The 22,316-nt window shown below is 43.2% G+C and overlaps 1 protein-coding gene across 1 annotated transcript in view; it reads left to right on the top strand.

Moving 5' to 3' along the window:
- The window catches only part of CD247 (CD247 molecule), a 47,642-nt gene extending 28,268 nt beyond the window's left edge, over nt 1-19,374 (top strand). Inside the window, 7 exon segments of the mRNA XM_057389921.1 lie at nt 12,150-12,256; nt 13,510-13,560; nt 14,810-14,893; nt 15,530-15,565; nt 16,195-16,251; nt 17,429-17,470; nt 17,905-19,374. Coding sequence (XP_057245904.1) covers nt 12,150-12,256; nt 13,510-13,560; nt 14,810-14,893; nt 15,530-15,565; nt 16,195-16,251; nt 17,429-17,470; nt 17,905-17,970 — 443 coding nt within the window. The 3' untranslated portion in view covers nt 17,971-19,374.
- The last annotated feature ends 2,942 nt before the right edge of the window (nt 19,375-22,316 follow it).

Below are 22,316 nucleotides of genomic sequence, written 5' to 3'. Positions count from 1 at the left end.
CGGACGCCATCACACCAGAAAAAGCACAAAACATTTCTGTGGAAATTAGAAGTCAGAGTTTCTGGAAGTCAAAAGTTTTCAAGGTGATCCACATGTGTTAATAACTTTGTTCTAAGTTTTTATTATTGTTTCAACACTTCTGGGTAACTTTCTGGATGGCAAAATGTAAGCTGTCCATCTGCCAGTAGAACTTGATCTTCCTGAGCTGGCAGAAGATGTTCCTGATTAGAAGCAAGTCTTTATGCAAACAGACAAATGTACTCCCTTTGCTCAAATTGCAATAATCTACTAAGAAAAATTCAAATTCAAATAGAAGAGTTTATTTTGTTTTTAGAATATGATTTACTGACACTTCTAAAAAACTATGAGTACAGCTAACTTTGAAATACGATTTTAGAAAAATCTTGATTATACAGTCATATCTTGATTTAAAAATTAGTTGTGTGTGAATTCTAATCATGCCCAATATCTGATATTGGGTTATTCTGCAGGTAGCATAACCAGCTGCAGAATTTAAACTTTTACAAGCTTAAGAAATACTAATCTCTGAACAGCCTACCAAGAAGGTATTTCTGTGTCATAGCCAGCTGAGAATTTTAAGAGAAGCAGAATGTTCAGTGTGATACTTTATTTAGCTTTCCCTGGGTTATAAATAGCAGTTTAAAACTGTCATTCAATTGCTGCTTCTAAAGAGTACATAATAATTTTGCATAGGATTTGGCAAGTATTTTCTTGCCTTTTATGTTAACAGCATTATGATAGTACTAGAAATGTGACGGGGAAAGAGAAGAAATACTGTTTTTATTGTTGTAAACTATGTCTTAAAACCACAGTGTTTGGATCACCAGTTGTTAGCATGGTAATGAAATAACTGAACAGACTTTTTCTGTCCCCTCTGGTCAGACTTTTTCTCTTGTAGGGCCTTTTTCTCTGATCATTAACTCACAAGACTGAGATATGTAAAAGTGGGACACTGGAGGAGGAAAGGACTTGCTAGCAGGGAAATTTGGCTTCAGGGGGCTTGTGGCACTGGTTTGGTAAAATTATCTAAGGTCTATGCGTATTTGTTTGTTATTTCTCTGTTTGAATTTCATTGTTTTTTCCAGCACAAAAAATCAAATGTATCTTTATGAAATGAAAGGAATTAATTAAAATAATGTTTGTTCTATAGCTGTATCTACATCTCTGTGTAATGTAATTTAGATGCAAACACACTATGTGACAGTGGACACCATCATGTTCAACAATTTCAGGTGACTGCATGGAATTTGTTAGGAAATTACTTTTTTTGCAGAAAATTGACTGACAGGAGAAACACATAGTGATTTTTTGTGAACCAGTTTTATATTCTAAGCAATATCAGGCAGAGCAGGTTACAAAGGCAGACTTCTTTTGCTTCAAGGGTACAGAGTTTTCCCTTTAGACCTTTGTATTTTGTGCATGTGCTGTGCATTTCCTCAGTGGAAATTGGAGAGTTAAATATATATATTTGGTGCTGTGCAATGAGCTGAGCCATCCAGTCACTCCTACTTTTTTGTCTTGTAAATCATTCTAATATAGCTCTTGCAATGGACTTGGAGTAAACCACTGCTAATTTTTGTTGCTAAAATAGAAATAGAGCTTTGGGATGTATTTCTAGAAGAGTATCGGGTTCAGAGGCAGCTATTTTTTTATTGCTGACTTCTAATGTGTAGGCAAGTGAAAATGAATTGCAGAAGAACAAAATGTCAGGTTTGTTCTTCCGAGAGCAGGGTAGAATACAGCGAATTTAAAGAGTAATGAAAATATTTATTTTCCAGGAAAAAAGATTGTGTAGTGTCATTCTCTCCAGATTTGAGTTTGTTACACTGACTAAAGATTTATTGTAGAATGAATATTGTGTTAGAAAAAACATTTGCAAAATTTAACTTTTAATTATTGATGCTCACTCCCTTTTTCTTGTGCATTTTTGAAGGGGTGTGTATGAGCCTTGGGGCCAGACCTGATCTCATTGAATTAAATGGCCTGTGCTAACTTGAAATCAATGGTGTGGAGAATGAACTCACCCATCTTGGAATCCGGTCTTTCCTGGGAAGAGACTCAGGCCATTTGTTTCTGTTCATTTGTGTTTCTTCCTCCGTTTGGATGCGATAAACCCCAGCACAATTCTCGTGAGTGCCGTCGCGTTCGATAGCTTCACTTCTTTTTTTCACTGTAGAAACAGGGCAGTTTCTCCAAATGGATTTCAAGGGATAGATTGAAATAATTAATGCACATCTAATGGCTAATTCTGTGGGATAACACTTTGCTTAATGGGATTAATTCCAGGCTTGCACATGCAAGAAACTCCCGGAGGCACAGATGAGCCAGTGCAAGGTACCTCAAAGTAGGTTCCCAGTACCTTCCCTGTTCCCCTCTGTCCTCTTAGAAATACACACCAAGTCCAGATCTGAATGAATTATGGATTCATCAAAACTGATCTCAGGAAATCATTTGTATTAAGGGAGGAGAGTGTTTTGTCCTGTACAAGCCCATGCATTGTCTGGGTAGCCCAGCATTGTGTTATGTATTTTAGGTACTACAATAGACAGTAAAGGGTTCTGTGGCAAGAAGAAATTGTAATGGATAGAAGTAGAAGAAAGATTTTTCTTAGATAGTACAAAAAGTGAATTAAATGCTAAGAATCCTTTTCACATTTAGGAGAAAATTTATTTGCTGTGGGCATTTGATCACTTGGCAATTTTTCACCCCATCCAATGGTTCTGTGACTGCACTTTCAAAATTGTGCTTTCAATAAAGCTTACCTAAGCTCCCAGTGCTATGAAAAATGGGGCTCATATAAATTTTCTTTGCATTCTAACTCCATCTCAGCTGCACATAGAAAGCAAACAAGCACAGTTTCCATGCTGCCTTTTTATCTCTCTGTGCATCCCAGAGGCTTCCCAATACGGCTTTTTGTGGGAGAGAGGGGGTGTTTAAAGTAAACATAATTTCAAAATTTTCATCCATTTTAGAAGCAGCATTAAAGATCTTAAAAGGAACATGTTTTATGAGGCTGACAGGCAATTAGATGAGTGCCGTGATAGTGCAAGTATGTGATTCTACACTTACTTACAAAATTAGTTGGAGTGAGAAAAATCAAAGACAACATAATATCCCATCTCAAGTGGCTGCTTCAGATAGGTGCTCTAAAACTCGAAGGTATGAACGGAATTGTTCTGTAAAATATATCTGGTAAGTGGCTGAAAGCTACTTGTCTGTGTTAAGATTAAAAAAGAGTAAATAGAAGGGATCTAAATCCTCTGAAGGAGCTGTGCCATTCCTCCAGGAAAACAAAGCAAAACTAGATCTAGTCATAAGCAACAAAATGGGATTTCTCTATGCTAAATTTCTGGAAAACCTTCTAATGAAAAATTCTGAAGAAAAACGAATAGGGTAAATAGGATGAAATTAATTTAAATTACTCATAATAGCTCATCTTTTCAGATTATCAGTGTATTCCCACATAATTACTGGAAATATCTTGATAAATTTTAATATTAGTTGCATGCAGTGAGTAAATAGTAATTATTTAATCTCAGTCGCAAATAGGATGGTTTGAACTTGCAGTGTAAACAGGAAATTTTCTTTGTGATGAGAGATTGGGTTACTTTTCCTTGGATTTTTGAGGGTTTTTTTCCTACAAGTCTATCTCCACAGAGAAGCAATTAAGAAGGTACTGGCTTCTAATGCCTGAGCTTTTGAGTACACTTCAGTGCTTTTGACAGATAACACATGACTTTTGTTATCTTATAGTTGGTGTAATAAAGGTATTAGGAGAAGTCGTTAATGATAAAGAAATTCTTTTGTCCTATTTCTCCCACCCCACGCAGGAGTGTATTGTGTTTTAACAGTCTTTAATTTAGTAAAAATTTATTATGTGCTCTTCATACTTACCATTTCCTACCTATGTATTGAGAAGATGTGCTTCAAAATGTAGCACTTTTTTTTTTCCTTATCCTGTAATGCCATCTGAGATAAGCTTTTCTAAAACTGGGTGTAGTCCCTCAGGTGGCTCGTAACAAAATGCAGCAATTGAGATGAGAAAGCCACAGTTTTGTCATCTGATAGAGGAGCACAGGCCTCAGCAGTGATGTATTAACTGGGACAAATGAAGCTGTGCCCCATTTGCAATCCATGACCAAAGCCCTTTCTGCTTAGCAGTGTTCTGCTTTGCCATAAAATTTTAGCTGCAGCGGTGCTACATGCTATAAAAATGTGAATACTTCCAAGTCAGAGGAAGGATGATGGAAAAAGATGGAAGAATCAGTTCCTTCTTTTTCAAGTGAAATTTGTGAGGGTCCCTGGAGTTGAGGTTTGTTCTGAACCCCTTTGCTGAACAACTCCATCGAGGACCCATGCAAGGTTTGTTGTGATATTTCCATTTTGTGATACCTCATCCCTTGGCTTTTTTTAAAGAAGTCTGTGAAATGCTTCACATTTTTTTTAGAGTGCAATATTCCCCAGTGGTCTTAATATTATTATTGTTAAGCTTTGGCGAGTTATGCTGCAAAAAAATATGCAGGGAATTAATATTAAACCAAACCCTCAATCGCCCTTTCTGTTTACTCTGTACATAACTTGCTGATGCAGAGGAGGGTTTTTTTTTGCCTGTGCATCTTGTGGCAGAGGCCGGACATGACACACACAGCTCTCCACTAATTGGGTCAATGGCAGGGGACTGCTCTGAAACCTCTCCCTCCCGTGTGTGCAGCTACTACAGGGTTTAGAGCCTCAGCCGTTGGGGCCGGTGTAACCTCCTTCCTGCCTGAGAACCTGAGCCACCACTGCCTCTGCAGATGATTTAACTATTTCTCTACTTGACACCAACCTTCAGTAGGAATTTCTTCCCCCTCAGAAGCCTTGTTGCAAGTGGATGTTGCAATGAAAACATCTTGAGGCTTTGCTAGTCTTGAAATAGTCTGCTCCTGGTTGTCCTGCTAAAGTAAATCTTGCAGCTTTTCCACTTCTTTTTGTGTGGCTGCCTTTCTTATGATTCAGTCATTATATTTATCTGCTAAAAACATTGTATGAGGAATGTGTTGAAAGTCTTGAATGACAGCTACCTGCGTTTTGAAAAATGGACTTAACCTAAAAAATTGCATGGCTTTCATTACTGGGGGTTTGGTGTCCTTCCTGACTCTGGCTCTTTTGGCATTGGTTAGATCTAGTGATGTTGGTGAGTTCAGGTGGAAATTGATCCCAGAAAAAGGTAAAAAACCCTGGTTTGATTCCAGTAGGATTAGGTGTGATGGGTATACAGGCATGGCTTTCACCGTACATCAAGGATGGCTCCTGTAATTGTTCCAGCTTTGATCCATGTTGGCTGCAAGTGAAGGAATTGCTCATCCCTGGCTGTTCTCTGTAAATGGCCTTGTAGCTGCAATTCTCCCTGCAGCACCTCCACCCTTAGCTCGCATTCTTGTGAGGGATTTTTTTACTTCCCTGCTTTCAACAAATCAAGGGAATTGTAATCAAGCTCAGTCTGGGACAAAACACCTTTAGGAGGCTCTTGTGGGCCTGTGCATCTCTGCATTCACTTCCCTCCTGTGATAGTGGGATAGTGATAGCCTCCATAAGGTTAATGACTTCTGGAAGACTGAAACTAGGATAAAAGGGAGTGGGGATGCCTTATAAATCTTCTGGTGGGGCATTTTCTTCATGTTATCAGTACATTTGATTACTGGAGCCATGGCAGTGAGCTGTCTGTAAAGTCTAACTTAAAAGTGCTAAGTTAAAGTGTTTAGGGAAACATCTGCTACCTGAGTGAAAGTGCTCACTGAACGAAGAAACGCATCTCATTGTGATCAGCAGCATCTTGTGCCTGCCTTAGTGCCTCTTCCTTCAGCCTGGCAGCATGAAGTCTCTTTGGGATTCCCGGGGAGACAAGCAGGATGAATTCTTTTATATAATCCTCCATCATGTGCACGGGGGTTGTAGGAACATGAAGAGGCCACCTGATAGTAAATCAGTCTGCGGTGAGTTACTGCTGTGGGACAGAGATGACAGGGGAAGGGAGAGGCTAAGTGACCCAGAAGCATTTGAATAATTCTCGCCTCTTTGTACACTTAACACCAGATTGGATTAGACAACAGAAAATTTACAGTGGAGAACACCTTTTGCACTAACTGGATTAAACTTTTGCCATTCCTGATGAAGATGGGTCTAGTACAAGCACTTGGGTCTAATCTAAACCCCCACAAAAGCACGAAGAGCAGCACAGCTCACATCGGTCAGCTTGTTGGATATCCAGGTCTGCAGTTGCCGTGTGCATGGTTTGCTGTCTCTAGGAGGCAACATCAGGTTTGCTTCAGGAAAGCCCTTTGCACCAAATCCTTGCTCAACTGAGAAGTGAAAGCAGTTGCTTTTTCTGAGAATGACTGACTGTTTTGGTGAAGCAAGGAGTCCCCTTCCAGAGATGAGCAAGGCACTCCCCTCTCTGTTTCTGATGAGTCTCTGGAAGAGTTTGGAGGGTGAACGACTGCCTTATTGAATTACATATTCAAAGTTATTCTTCTTCACCTTGAGACTGAAGAGGTAGAGCATTTATTGTTTTCTGCACATGTTAGTTCCTCTTCCCACATACCAAACAGCTGTTGGAGATCTACTTGTCTTGATCTTGTTACAGTACCCTGGACTTTTTTATTAGAGTCTTTATTCCATGATGTTCTAGAAAACCATAGAAAAATTTGGGTTAGAAGGGACCTTAAAGATCATCTAGTTCCAAAGCCTCTGCCGTGGGCAGGAACACCAATGTTAAGCCCTTTGTGGCATTATAATATTTTTCTTCTTTTGACTCTCTTTCTTCCAAATAAATCAGAGGGAAACTTGGATTATTTGAACTTTGTGACTTCATATATTGGGTTTGATGGAAGGGACACCTTTCAGTTATTTCTCTTCACTGGCTATCATGCACAATCAGACCTGTTAATCCACCATGCCTGGTGTAATCCAGGGGTTTTCTTCTCTGAGTTCTGTGTGCTTAGGTTTTTCCATCATTGTGCCCAAACCACGGTGTGGAGGAGCCTCTTCTTTCTGTAAGTGAATGAAGATGTGGCCTCTGCTTCTTCAGTCTTGAAGGGCCACATAGAAATATAAATAAACCCCAGGATAGATACATTCTTTATGAACAGGATTATCTTCAATAATTTTGTCTGTCTATCTTTTAGGCATTTTGTCTGGGCTGTCTTTTCCACTGCAGGCCTGTATTCACTTGAAGTGAAGTACCATGCAGGGTGCTCATGTCTCGCCTCGTTCTCTCCCAAGCTCAGGGAGCTCTTTTGGGCTCTGAATCTTGCTCTCAGACAGCAGCTGTGAGGTGAGATCCATCACACCTCTGTGGAGAGAGTCTGGTAGGTGCATAGTACATGCAGTGGTGGGACCTGCAGCTGTGGAATTCAGTCCCCATGGGGGTTTGGACACACAAACCTGCAGCAAGAGGCTCTTGGATGATACGGGGTAGAAGTGAGGCAAATGCAACACCTGAGTCTCTCAGATCCCTGCTGGTGGTGTCTGAGGAAAGCTGCCTGCTTCACCCTAGCAAGCAGCCCTGGCAGCCTTGGGCTGTTGGGAGAAGGCCCTACAGGATCTTCCTTTAAACACCTTTGTATGTAAGCACAGTTGCATCAGTAAATCTCTTGTGCTGGGATTGGTTTTCCTGGGCTTCACTGTGAAACTCCATTTCCAGGAAGATAAAATGCTTCATTTACAGCTGTGTTACCGAATTTGGGTAACCCCTAAAAGTAAAACTCTGAAATGAATCATTTAATAAGAGCCAGGGGAGAGAAAACATGTTATGGTGGACAGATTTTATCTGGATTTACAAGTAATTCAGCTTTTACGGTCTGTATTTCTCAAACTATTTTCAGGAATCATGTTCTAACTCAGTCCAGATGCACACTAAAAACATCAGAGGGGAAAAATCCTATTATAAAGAAACCTGCTGGCATGTTTCAAGGATCCAGGCCATGTTCTAGTGATTCACTTCAGCTGATGCCATTGGTACTGGCTGCACTGGGCCAGCCCTGTGGGATGCAGCATCCCTCTCTCATGTCATGTTCTGGAGCAGGGCGACTGTGTGTGGATGTGGATTTTGGGACTCCCTGGCTCTCTCCAGGTCTGGAGCAGGGGTCGGCTAAACTTGCTGCCCTGTGCAGGGGAACTGTGCTGGCCTGAGCCCTGGGCTAGAAAATGTCTGTGAAACCATGCAGGGCTCTCGAGGCGGGTGCCCGCAGCGCAGCTTCACTCCCTCACCGGCCCCCAGGCTTCCTCTCCCTCGGCTCCTGGGGCTGCTCTTGGGCTCTTGCTGCAGTGTTTTTTCTTGCTTGCTTGTCCGCAGCAGTTATAAAATGCCTTTTTTTCTCTCTTTTTTTTTTTTTTTTTTTCCTCTCTCCCCCCACCCCCGCATGCTTCAGAAAGTAAAAGGCTGCAGGGGGTTGTTGCAGAGGTGCTGGGCTGGCAGAACTGCTTTGGGGGTGTGAGTGTGGAGCAGGATGAGGGAGATGCTTCAGGTCCAGGAGTGCAGGGACCCGCAGCAACAGGAGTGCTTGGGGACAGAGGGGAGCAGGGCTGCATTGCTGGGTGGGAGCAGAGAAGAGGAGGGGAACACAAGTCCAGGCTTTGGAAGGAGGAGATGCTGGGAAGAAACCTCTCAGTGGTGGAAGAGAAAGAAGTGAAAGAGTGAGGTGAAGGCAATTGAGATTGAGAAGGGCTGGCAGCCTAGGCAGTGCTCTGTGACTGCCTCCTCTCCTGCCAGTCCCAGGTTGTGTCAGCTCCCTGTACAAAGCTTTCCCGAGCTTCTCCTGTACAAGCTCCTAAAACTAAAAGGTAATTACCAAATGCACACTTTGTTCCTGTTTGTCCTCACATCTGGTGGTCTCTCAGTAAATGTCCCCCCTCCCCTGCAGTTGCCAATATAACTGCAGCTCCTTGCACAGGAGCACGAGGTGAGCACAGGTAAGTGCCAGCTTTCTAATTGTTATTCCTTCAGAGCTTGCTTCCCTCTGGAGCAAGATCCCCACTCTGACCTCATCTTTGAGCCCCTATGTATTGGTATACCCCGGCATGGACTTGTGCCTCAGCTGCTTTTGGATTCCTGGAAAGAGAGATGCTGTTTGTCTGAGGCACATGTAAGCAGTAAGTTGGACATCATGTACAAAGCCGTGTACTGCCTTCCCCTCTGGCCTGTGACCTGACACTGCCCATGCCCTGCCTGTACTTGGACATCCTGCTTTAAAACTCTGCTGTACTTCACTGTATTGCTGAAATTTGGACTGGTAAAACACTGGTATGTGAATATTGGAAAGATGCTGTGCAACTCCCAGTAGGCACTGTGTAATCTGTGAGGTTAGCAGAGCAGGAATCATCAGTGAAATGTTTATTATTTGTGCTTCACTATTTGTTTGCTCTTCGTGCTTTGCTCTGTGTGATGCAGCTGCGTGTCACTGCTCCCTCAGGCCTGGCACATTGGGCTCTGCCCGGCTCCCATCATCAGCCCAAACCCTGTGACCTTGGCCTCAGCCCCCCAGACCATGGCTGATGAGGGACAGAAAGTACATTTTGGTGGTGCCTAAGGGATGGGCCTTCTGTTTATGTTGTGCAAATATTGCACAGCAGTAACCCCTCCTCTGGTGATTAAAAAAACCTGAACTGGTCCTGTTTACCAAAGGGTGGCAACTGCTTTAACTGCCACTTCTTCATTGTGCTGCCTATCTCTTTGACCTTTGTTTTAACAGGCTTTGTACCTTCTGTCTTTTTCTCTGTCTCACTTTCTAAATCCAGAAAACTGTTGCAAAGCTATTATTTAGACAGTGCTTTGTACGTTTTGTTTTGTTTTGTTTAAGGACGTAAAGGTCAAACATATTAAGGAAGGAAACAATGTGAACTAACAGGATGAGGGGAAGTAGCTTCAAGCTGTACCAGAGAAGGTTCAGGTTGGATATTAGGAAACTTTTCTGCACTGAAAGAGTGGTTAAGCATTGAAACAGGCTCTCCAGGGAAATGCATGGAAATGGTGGAGTCATCATCCCTAAAAATGTTCAAAAAATGAGGAGACACAACACTTCATGGTATGATTTAGTGGGCATGGTAGTATTTGGCTGAAGGTTGAACTTGGTGATATTGGAAATCTTTTCCAACCCTAATGTTACTATTCATTTTATTGGTTTGTTTCTAAACATTGGACTTTCTCATTGTCTTGAGATGATTGTATGAACGTGCCTGGCTTTGGAACAGGAAGAGGGGATTCAGGGCCGGGATACCCAAAGAGTGCCCAAAAATGCTGCCTTCAGGAGCATCTCAGATGCATTCAGGGTGGTGTAAAATACTGTGCCGTGAACTGTTTAGAAGAAAAGCTCTGGGAAGGTAATCTCAGCTTGTTTGTTGATTTAATATACAATGTTGAGCAAAAACATAATCTCTCTGTCTTTTTTTACCCCATATTTATGAAATTTTACTGTCCTGAGGAAATGTGGTGAAGGTTACTGTTTATAAAGTGCTTTGAGATGCATTTTTTAAATAATGAAAAATAGGGAGGAAGAAGCAAAACCATCTAGGATTTCAACTGATTTCTGTGGATTTGTTTCTCAATTCATGGTTTTAAGAAAACCATGAATGCGAACTCCTAGTTCAAACAAACAAACAAATCTACTCTTCTGAATTATTTTTTTCTGGCTGTGTGAGGCTGTCAGTGGGAACAGTGATTGTTTACCTTCATCAAAGGGCTTTGCAGATTATTGATCATTTTTGTTTTTCTCTTTTGAACTCTCTCCAAATCTGTACAAAGCACAACTCAGATTAATTTTAAGATGTTTGTTTTGGTTTTTACCTAACTGTGCAATACAGGTTTTCCTTGGGGGATGGACCTGGAGCTGCATATTGGATCTATAGTTACTCAGCCTTTGATTTCTTTTAGCTGTACTTTGTGAACTTTCTACATCTTTATGAACTGATACAGGGGCAGTTTCATCAGGTTTATCTGCTGAAGCCCAACAATATTCAGGTGTCTTACTGGATGTGGTCAATGTATAAATATTTAAATGGTAGCTGAAAAGGAGGAGTCACATGGAAAACCAGGGGCAGTGGGTTCAAGTAACACCTGGAGCAATTCCTACTGGAAAAGAAAGAAAAAAAAAGAAAAAACTTTTCACAGTGAGAACAATTAACTATTGCAATAACCTCGCCAGGCAAGTGGTGGATTCCCCAACACTGGACACTTTCTAAGATCTGTCTGGACGGTGTGCTGGGCCATCTTTTCTAGACTGTGCTTTTGACAGGAACAGGTGGATCAGATGATCCTTGAGATCCCTTTCAGCATGATATTCTCTGATTCTATGAAATAAAAATTTGTGGGAGGGCCACCCAGGACAGTTGAGGTTCCTGTGCAGGGATTCAGGTTTAAAGCCTTCCTCTCAACCAGAAATCACATCAGGGTCTCTCATAGCTGTCTTTATGGATGTATCCTGACATCTGGGCTTAAAAGGCTTTCTGTCCTGCCCATGGCTCCCTTCTCCCCATTAACAGTGTCCAGCATTCACACACTGGGAGCCCAAAAGAAACCTTGCAGATAATCTGTTAGCTGGGATATGGGAGATGCATCTTCAAAGTCTTTATTTCAGCCTGGGTCTCTTACTGCATGTGATGGTGTCAGTCTTTCTTTACATTTGATGCAGAATTGTTTCCTGAGAAGCATCCCCCTAAAATTTGGTCCAAACAGATGTATTTTCTCAAACACACTCACATGTTAGTTGATGAAGGAAGCCTTAAGCAGGCCCAGTCATGGATCCCTGAAGGAGATTCTTCTGGGTTTTTCCAGAAAATAAATGTCCTGTATTAGCTGGAGGAGTTTGCAAACATTTTTACCTATGGGAATACTCTCAGCTGACTGAGGTCCTGGACAGTCTGGTTTAACTGAACCTGTTTAGAGAGAAGACTGGATTTGCCCTGGTACTTTTAGACCAGATTAATCCTATAATTCTTACATTCAGAGTTCCATCTCCTTGGCAAAGGGGCAGTGTTGCCCTCACACTGGCTGTTTTTCCATGAGTGCTATGCAGCACTGGCACATTTATGCTGCCAAGCACCCAGTGACACAAATGGCCTTGTTTGTTGATGTGTCTCATGTTTTTGTACAGATGCTGCATCGGTTCTTGGCCTCACAGATCCCAGGCTCTGCTACATCCTGGATGGGTTCCTCTTCATTTATGCAGTGGTCATGACAGCCCTTTTTGTGAAGGCAAAGGTCAGTCTAACCAAACACAGAGGCATTTGGATGTGGCTTTGGTGAAGTAAAATAGTTGGGCTGGGCTGGAAAGTGGGAGGGGAGAGGAATCATCTCTTAGAATAAGACCTTCCTATTCTTTTATTTTCTTTCTTTTTTCCCCCCCCTCCTTTGTTTCTGGTGTCCACTTGAGCAACCTGGGCTGGTCCTTTCCAAAGGTTCATGAATGGAGCAAGGAAGAGTAGATGAGAGTTTTTTGGTGCTACACTTGTTGATACATCAGAGATTCTATAGATGTTCCCATCAAGATCAAGAGTGATGTGGGGCTTTTTTCTCCTGCTTTGCCATTGGAAACAGGAGGGGATATACAGAAAATTCAGGGTAAATGCCAAGCTTGTGAAGGATGTATTAAAATGTCTCAGTAATTCATACATCTTTGATACTGTGAGTGTGATGATGCAAACGAACAACCCAAACAAACACAGGAGAGGAAGTTTGTAATTGCTACAAACATGATTCTGTGTCTGAATATTGACGTAGCTAGAAGGTTACTTAGTAAAGAATTTAACCTGATAGTAACTCAAGAAGGCTGAACCAATACAGAATGTAGCTTGATGGGTTTTTTTAAAAGACTGGAACCCAAAGTAACTGCTCTCACTGACTAAAACTGCCTCTTTTTATCTGAAAGCTGGGCTTAGCAATTGATTACTCATAAATATTGCTAAATATAGAAGCAGCTGAGCCGAAGAGTTGTTACAGAAGGGATAATCCATTACCTCTTTGTTACCTGCCACTCACACCAATTTACTGTGGTGGCACCAGAGCCCTGCAAGCCAAGTGCCTGCAGGAAGCCCAGAAACTTTGCAGGCAGCTGGAGAACTGAGTTCCCAGGAGGGCATTTGCTTATTAGCAGCCTCAGATACCCAGTTTTTAACACAGGCTGTGATTTCATTACCTGATGGAGCTACTTTTGATTGCACAAGTTAATGACAGGAACAGAATGGAGAGACAAAATCTGAGGAGGGCATGTGTGTGTAGGGAACAAATCCAGATGTTTGCGAGCTGGAGTTACATGGAGTAAAATGACTTGGCTGCTGAGGGCAGGCTGCTGTGGGATAAAAGTGCCACTGCAGCCTGGTTTGTACTGCTTGTAGCCCCACAGGGGGGCTGCTTGTGGGTTGCTGTTCCTGATGAGAATAACTCACAGGAGAGAGGGAATGAAAGGACTGAAGGGAGCCACGATTTCTCTGCTCATGGAATGGTCTCTCTTCCAGCTCAGCCAGGCCTCTGAACCACTGCGACCGGGCCAGGATGATGTGTACAATGTAAGTAACTGCTGGTCGTTGTTTCCTAATCCACCATCCAGACATTCCTTTTGGGGTGCTGAGAGGCAGTGAATTGCTGGCTGGTCAGAGAAGCTTTGGAGAGCCAGCTGATGAGTAGGCCATACACACCTGCACGTGTGTGTGCAGCGTGGCAGCGTAGGGAGGAAAGGGGCAGCTTCTGGTGTCACAATCTGGCCGGACCCAGAGAGCTCTCAGGTTCCTGATTTGACCCACTGAGCTGAAGGTTGGCCGAAGCTCAGGCTGTTTGTTGTGCTGCCCCATGGAACAAACAGGCCTGTGGGAGCTCTGTGTGGGTGTGTGCAGCCACTGCCTGTGCTGCTGGTGCTGTTCGATGGGGGCTGGACTAAGGGCAAATGCCAGGGAATGCTGTGGAGGTGACTTTGGGCACCTGCAGCTCTTACATTTCCAAGTGTGTGGAGCCTGAGCCACCACAACCCCTGTGCCTCCATTCTCAAGCTTTCCTGTTGCCCCACAGCAAGCCCTGTTGTATCAGATCACACCAGAGCTGTACGTTGTCCACTGTGCCCTGACCACGGGCAGCATCTTTAGGCAGTGAAGGAAGACAGACAAGATCCTGCCTGTCCTTCCCTAACTAAATTGCTCATTCATGGCAGCATTAAATTTTTAGCTATTTTTGCTACGTCTAGTTGTCTTTTAATTTTTTTTTCTCACGCTTTTGACCATAGCCACATCCTGTGATGAGTTCTGTTTAACTGTGTAATGTATGAACACCAATGCAATTTCTTTTCAGTTTAAGGGTAGCCTGTCAGCTTTTAAGTAGCACTATCAGCTGTGTTATTCTGACCTGAAATCTCTCCTTGGCCCTTGTCCAAGGTAACATTTCCCAGCTAGGAATTGCATTGGACATAAAACTTCTGTAGCTGCTTGATGAAAATTAGATGAGCTGCTCTGCAGGAAAAATGAAGTTCATGGATCTTCACTCTCCAGTGGAAGAGAAAGCATGAAAGTCAGTGTCCCTACCTTTCACACTGGTTTTCAAATAATTTCCACTTAGGGAAAGTTCTTGATGCAACAGTTTGCAGATTTGTGTCATTCCATGTTGTAGATGTAGACACTTCTGTTGACAGTTGCCTTAAGAAGTGAAAATAATTTTAGTTCAGTTACGGTCCTTGTGAACCGAGCTGGGTTCCCTTTCTTTCCTGTGTTAAATCAGGATCTGTGATCTCATCATCACAGTGTCCATGCACTGCTTCCTGCTTTGTTTCAGAAACTCTCCCGTACGCACAGAGACGATTATGATGTTCTGGGAGCAAAGCGAGGAGCAGACCCTGAGCTGGGCGGGAGACACCAGGTAACCTCCTCACACTTGTGCGCCTTTGTTCTCTCGTCTGGTGCCTCCCACGCCGTGTCACAGCGCTGCTCACATAGGCAGCCTCCCGAGTGCCTTCCTGGGGAGGGAACGACACGGTCTGTGTCGTAATTCGGGCAGCACGGGGGGAGAGCAGTGAACCTCCCCCCCTTTGATCTCTGCSCCCCTCGCTTGGCTGGAGCTCGCAGCCAGCCGGGCTAGGAAGTGACACCCGGGCCCGGGCGGATGTGGAGGAGGCCCAGCAGTGTGGGTGTTTCACAGAGCTCACCGCATCTGATGCCGCCAAACAAGCGCCCACAAAATAGAGCAGCAGCCAGAACAACTCCTGCTGCTGCAGAGCCCATTGCTTTCAAAGGAAAAGGGAGGGAAAACCTTTTGCATCAGCAGGTGACAGCTGCATGGAGTGAGCAGAGAAGAACTAAGTTTTACCAATTGTAAAATTAATTTTCCAGAGGACAAGAGCCTGAACAGAGCCTTATGGGTGGAGGCAGGATGGATTSGAATGGGAAGGGAAGGTCCCTAGAGCCACAGCTGTGCCAGAGAGTAAATGCACAAACACGTACAAGGTGGATGCTAGTAGTGCAATGTATGGGCAACTTTTTTTCTTTTGTTTTACAGCAGAGAAGAAAGAACCCTCAGGACACTGTCTACACTGTGAGTAGAGCACTCTGGAGGGAGCAGASAGGGAGGGATGGTTGGGAACAGGACATTCTGTTTCATGGGAGACCCTTTTCTCCCCCTACTCAATTTCAGTTTTGGTTCAAAACTCRACATCTGCTTTCAAGATCCTCCCCCAAACCCCTCTGGTTTTGCTAGAAAATTTCTRCTTRCTTCTCTATGATAGGAGAAAAACAYTGCCTSGGAGATGTGGAACTTGGATCAAGATATCTGCTAATGCCTAATGCTRGTGACTAACCAACCTTCATCCCACGTGATCCCTGCTGCAGTATTTTATGTGCATGGTCTCCAGCCCCTGTGACTGCCCTCTGGCCATGGCCAAATGCCAGCGCATCCAAAAGGGGCTGCTTAGGAACCTCTTGATTTAGTGGATTTGACTCTGGCTAAATGTGGTGGCCTGTGCTCCAAAGCAGAGATATCTGGACATTAATTCTCACGTCATAACTCGGGTCGTTCTGGGTTTTYAGTGCTTGAGAAATGAGCTTATTTCCAAGACCTTCACTGTTGTATCAGACACTGATCACAGCTGGTTCTGAGTGTGGCCACCCAGGGGCGGGCTTGGCTTTTCTGTTGACACACTGACTCTTTCCCATCTCTGCTTGCAGGCACTGCAGAAGGACAAGATGGGTGAGGCCTACAGTGAAATTGGAATGAAGGGAGAGGTGAGTTTTATTTTCCCTCCTGGTGAAAACATGGCAACAACAAACACTGCAGCTTGGGCCGGAAACCTCTGATGGCTGCCCTGGCTGCGGGGCAGAGGGCATGAGATGGCTGAAGAACAGCTGAAGGAATATCTGGTGTCAAGTGCTGCAATGGTCCAGCAGCACTGGGAGATGTTGGAGCACATTCCTCCAGAGCAGTTTGGAGCTGCAGGTTTATGGTTTCCCCTCCAYGGGCTGCCAGCGCTGCCTGAATGTGCCAGTCCCTCCTTGTGCCTGACTTCAGCCAAGGAACAGGGGAAGCATTCTCCTTCGCACAGCTCTGCTCTCAAATGTGTAGGAAGGCACACATCAGTCATGTCTCCAGCTACAGCAGAGGGAGAACTTCAGCTGCGCACAAACTGCTGGGGGAGGGGAGCATGTGTGCAAAACAAACCATCTAGGGACACTTGTTTATGGCAAAATGAAAAATTGCTGTGACCTACACAGGTTCTATTTTATGTCAAAGTGTCATATATATATATAACCTTCCATTTCCTTCTGACACATGAAAAAAGGGGCATTTCAAAACAAAGTTTAGTGTTGAGAAACGCTGGAGCAACACAGCATTTAATCCCTTCCCCTTTTTTATTCCAATGCCCCTTTGCCAGAGTCAAGCTCTGTCTATGAGCTATGGATCTATAAGGTTGCACCATGTTTTTTGAATGTTTCTTTTTCTGGAGGGTCAAGAACACCAAAGCCCTTATCCCATTCCAAATATATGATCATTTAATAGGTTACCACAATTTTAACCGTAACAAGCACTACTCCTTGACACGTTTGTGATACAATCTATTGCTAAATAATCAGTGTCTGTGGGAATGCTGCCAAATTTCTATACATACAGTAAATCAAAGAAACAGCAACATTCTAGCAGTATAACAGGAAAATATGTCAGCAAACCAAAATAGTGTGTTTTTATTTCCTGTCCTCTCTGKTTTTTTTCTTAATAGCCCTTGCAGCATGTCTGGGCTGGTCCAGACTTAACAGGTGCTTTCCTGTGCAGAGCAGAGTCCAGGCCAAGCACAGCTGGTCCATCCTGTACACCTGCAGAGGATGGGTGAACTCAGGGGCTTTTTTTCTTTTTGCATAATCAGGAAAGCACCCATTAATCAATCTATGCTTATTTTCCTTTCCAAAGCAGCAGAGGCGGCGAGGCAAAGGGAATGAAGGTCTCTACCAGGTAAGCAACACCTCCTACAGCTGCTTCCCTCACTGTCCTCCTGAGTGAGGTGTAGCCTGGAGTTGTAGATCCACTGGCACCTTCAGTGATGTCTATTAATTTAATTACCAAAGCTCATTCTAGCATTAGTTAGCTCTTGGTAACATGCAAATAAAATGTACTCCAAGAACCAGGTAGGATGAAGGGCTGTAGTCACACATTCCTAACAATTACTTGGGATGTACCTTGCCTTCAGGTAAGTGATAGCTACTGGCACTGTGCAAAGACTAAAGAATCATTCATGAATAAAAACCTCTGATTTCCTGTAGGGGAAACAAAAATTAGACTTATTCTCCTGACTGAGTCCCTGCCATCCTGTTGCTGACCATTCRGCCAGGGTGAAGGAAACACTCACATTTATCCCTCACCTGTTTTTCTGCTGTTCTCTTTTTCAGGGACTCAGTGCAGCAACCAAGGACACTTACGATGCTCTCCAAATGCAGCCTTTGCCCCCACGCTAAGTGGGAGCCTCAGAGGGGATGGGCAAGAGTGAGATGCCCACCTTCCTAGGGGAGGAGAGGGGAGAAAGCCTTTTCATCCAACACAAGTGCTGTGTGTTTTCTGTGTGCAATAACCTCCTTGGGTTGGTGCACAGACTCTGGACCTGGCTCCTCCCTGCTCCCTCTCCTCCTGAATCATTTAACTGCTTTTGCTGTTAGAATGTACATATCTGTAAAGTTGATTCCAATCATAGTGGTTATTAGGCTGATTTTTAACGTAAGGTTTGTGTTGTGGGACCAGACCACAACTTCTAACAAACACAGCTATTTCCATAGTTCTTCCCTTTCCAGAGTAACATAATCCAATTAAGACATGGATTTATGGTTTTATTCCATTAAAAAAACTTGTAAAGATAGAGCTGTAGTAATTTCCTGTAGTATTTATCTTAAGACTGTTAGACGCTTTTTACTTTAAATTTGCCTTTAAAAACTGCTTCAGTGGAAGACAGCTTTTTTTTTAAAGTACAAAGAGTGACGTGATGCTATAACAGTGAAGCTGAGAGGCTGAATGCCAACTTTTCAGCAGGAAGAAAATGAGCACCAAGATCCCAGAAAAGATCAAGCAATAGCACTGGCACTCATCCATAAACAGGAGCCAGGTAACCTGAGTGAGAGGCTTCTGTAAAGGCAGAAGTTTCACTGAAAACAAGGAGATGGGCTCCCCTTATCACTTCTGGGCAACAAAAGTCTAGAATAAATGCAATTTCCAAACCAGTCTCTCACGAGGCTACCTCTGAAAGGTGCACGTATCATTCCAAAGAGATGCCAGTTCAATAAAGTCATGTGTTTTTGATGAATTAATAAGGACASTGCCAGAATCCTGTGTGTGTGTAGGGAACAGCAGTGGGAATGGTGCAGGCTCCTTACCTGAGGCATTCAGGCCGTCTGAACCAACCTGCACCCAGCAGCACCATCTCCCAGGGAAGCTGAGGAGAAGGATTYCAACAGAGGCTTCTAAACACATCCCAGGAGTGGGATGGGATTTGGGAAAATGCCCTAAACCCAGGTATAAAAGGGACACTCACCTCCTGCTGTGCAGCCTGAGTTTTCCCCATGCCTTGCAAGGCTGCACAGTGAAGCCTACAAGAATGCACAAGGACAGATCCAGCCCAGCCAAATAAAGGGTGGCCAGGCCATCTCACCAGTCCTCACAGAAGCAGCAGAGCTAAAGCAAGGCTGTGGGAACAAGAGCTGCTGCTGTGKGCACAGCCCAGATAAGGTTATGTCTTCTTTCCAGGGACTGGGTGGGTTAGCAGCAGAAAAACTTGTYGAAATGGGTGCTATGCAAGTTCCAAGGCAGTTTTACTTCTTAAGCAGTGAAACTGTACCTGCAGTAAGCAATTGTAGCTTTTAAAGAATATTTGCAATAAATTAAAGCAAAAAAAGTAAACTCAGAAATGGTAATGAATGTTTCTTGGAAAAAAAATCCTAGATCCCTTACTGTTCTGCAGTGACAAGAAAAATTGAGAGAACTGGGTGATAACTAAGACAGCTGAGCTGAAAATYACAGTAAAGTTATGCTGCAAAGCACTTGATGCAAGAACAAAGAGTACTGAAAACAGCTTTCTCTTTTTAAACCATCATAACCCTCTCTGCAAGATGTAGAAGTCACAAGTTTTGGCAGCATGAAACACCAACCACTAAACAATAGGAATGAAATTCTTTGGGGGAAAAAATCACGTTTGTGCTTTTTATGTATCACTGGCTATCTTGATTTTAAAAAGCATCCAGCGGTGGTTTTGGGGCCACTCACCGTGGGGTTGAGCCATCTCCTCTTTGCCTTCAGGAAGTGACTGAAGCTGATTCTGCTTTTAGAGAGGAGCKGATAAATACAAAATTAGAACAAAAGCTTCAAGCAGAGTGCATAAAACATGGGCTCTCCTCCAGTTTGACAAGACAAAGGGCAATGCAGATCAATCTTCTGGCTCACTCTGATGCACGGAGGAAGGGGAATCAGCCTTCCCCTGACACATTTAAAAACTACAAACAAGTGCATACATGTTAAAACACTTGGAAAATGGTTTAATGATGTTTACAACAGAAATGAACTGTACAATTACAGTAAGTTTAATATATATAAAAAATTACAGCAGACAAATGCATCTACACAAAATCTACCTTTTCATTCTGATTTACTGTAATCTACACAATCTCTCAATGCCTACAGCTATCTGTAGGCAACCACTGGGAAAATAATAATAATAATATAATAATAATAATAAAGGACATCTTTAAAGAGACAGCATTTCASCTTCCTCCTCACCCTTAGTGTGATCAGCAAGGTTTTGAAATGTGTGGGACTTTCACATTTCAGTCTCAAGAAAAGCTTGGGTTGCGTTGGGTAGGGTACTCCCATATGGCCCTTGATTTCAAGTGTTCTGCTGACCTCAAGTGTATAAATGCAGTGTATGAGGAAGGGCAAGAGGAAAAAAAAACCTCCCAGCCAGTGTAAGCAGGTAGTTGCACAGAGCAGTGAAACCATTAGGACCAAAAACTTGTCTTATTTAGAAAAAAAAGCAAAAAGGAACTGCCCAGATACTACAGACATTCACAAATCCTCATTTCTTTAAAAATTATTACCAGATTTAGAAGAAAGGGCTTGGTTTTCCACTCCCAAATCTTCATACAAAGGAGTAGTTTTCAAACTAACATGTCAAGTATTTTTTTAATAACAAAATTTAAGCTACTTCCTCTTTGGCCCACCCCTTAAAAAGAGTGAAAACCCCTTTACACTGAGAAAGAACCTCAGGTCAATAGGGTTAAAAAAAAAAACCAAAACATGCTGTCTCTTTAAAAAGAAAGAAAGAATCCCAGTTGGGAGCGGCCATCAGTGAAAATGCAATCCAAATTGGCGGTCTGGTGGAAATTCCTCACGGAATATTATGTACAGTTTAAAAACCCTTTGTAGTTGGTTTTTCTTTTATTATTTATGAACACCTAGGCAGTGAAAACTGTTATGTTAATACATACATAGACACACCCAAAACATACAAAAATACTATTATTTCAAACTACTAAGAATAGGACAAGTTCAGTTATCTCCATGCTATGACTTTAAGAGCATTACACTGAAACAAACAAGAATTTAAACGACAATTTTTTAATATCCCAGAAATATACCAAAATATACATCTAAGCTTTGGAATTACTGAGGTTAGACTAATGCAAGTGCTGGGTAATCGTACTTAATACACAAGTCTAAGGTTCTGCAGGAAAGAAATTATCTTTGGTATCTGCATCAGGCTAATAATATTAACATTTGGATTTTGCTTTGGGATAGAGCTTGTATGACCCTAGAACCAAACACCCCCCAATCAACTGAGATTAAAAAGATCCATGTAAAAAGTTCCTCCATTTGCAATTCCCCCCCAAAAGTTAAAAAGTCACAGGCATCTACCTAGCATAAAAGGTTGAGAAATACAATGCATAGTTGCACAGTGGTGCTGCAAAAATAAAAGAAATCTAGARAAAAGGAACTAGAGGAGAAATGAAAAGCTGCTTCTTCTTCTTTCAGGGATTTCTCACGACAGGACAGCCTCTTCCAAGCAGTGAAGGGGGGGAAGCTCAGAAGTGCACCTCAGCGTGTATTAATCAACATCACCCAGCCCCCAGAGGGTTAAAGCACCCAGCAGAGCAGCCAATCCTGCACCCAAGTCTTCAGCTCCTCAACCCACCTGCGAAGCCCCGGCCTCCCCCTCGCAGCGCCTGCGCCCCAGATTTCACCCTGGAGCCAGGAGTTTCTGCCCGGGGCGTTCTGGAGCCCCGTGCTGGCCCCCAGGYTGGCAGCGACCCTTGCCCGGCCGGGCCAGGCTGGCCTCACAGGTGGGCTTGGTGCTGAAGACGCCCTTTGTCTTTGGTTTGTTTGTTTGTTTTGAGTTTATACAATCATTAGGAAATCTTTGGTTTTGGCTGGAAATTTTAAAAGAACAAAACAAAACAAAGAAACCGCCCCCTCCCGACTTATAGCAGCCACCGTGACCTGACAAAGCTTCTCTTTCCCATGGGGGTAGGGGAACTACATTCAAATAAAGATGGACCGGGTTAAGGATGCAGCTTCTGGCCAGGTTGAGGAGTGGGGAAGGGATACAGGATTGTCAAATAATAAAGAAGAAAATTAAATATTTGGAGATTTCTATTTTTTTCTTTTTTTTTTTTTTTTTGGTCATGTTAAAAAGTGAGTAGCATGTACACAGCACTGGGCTGAGAGCGCCTTCGGGCCCCATGGACAGCTGTCCCGGGGTGGGAAAAGGCAGCATGGGCGGCCCTTTTCCACGGAGAGTGGAGGGGAGGGGGTGGATATTCACAGA

This window comes from Malurus melanocephalus, unplaced genomic scaffold (genome assembly GCF_030028575.1).
Source record: "Malurus melanocephalus ecotype Western Australia unplaced genomic scaffold, MMel_1.1 scaffold_21, whole genome shotgun sequence".
Classification (NCBI taxonomy): Eukaryota; Metazoa; Chordata; class Aves; order Passeriformes; family Maluridae; genus Malurus; species Malurus melanocephalus.
Note: the sequence above shows the minus strand (reverse complement) of the source record. Positions and strands in the feature narration are given on the sequence as shown.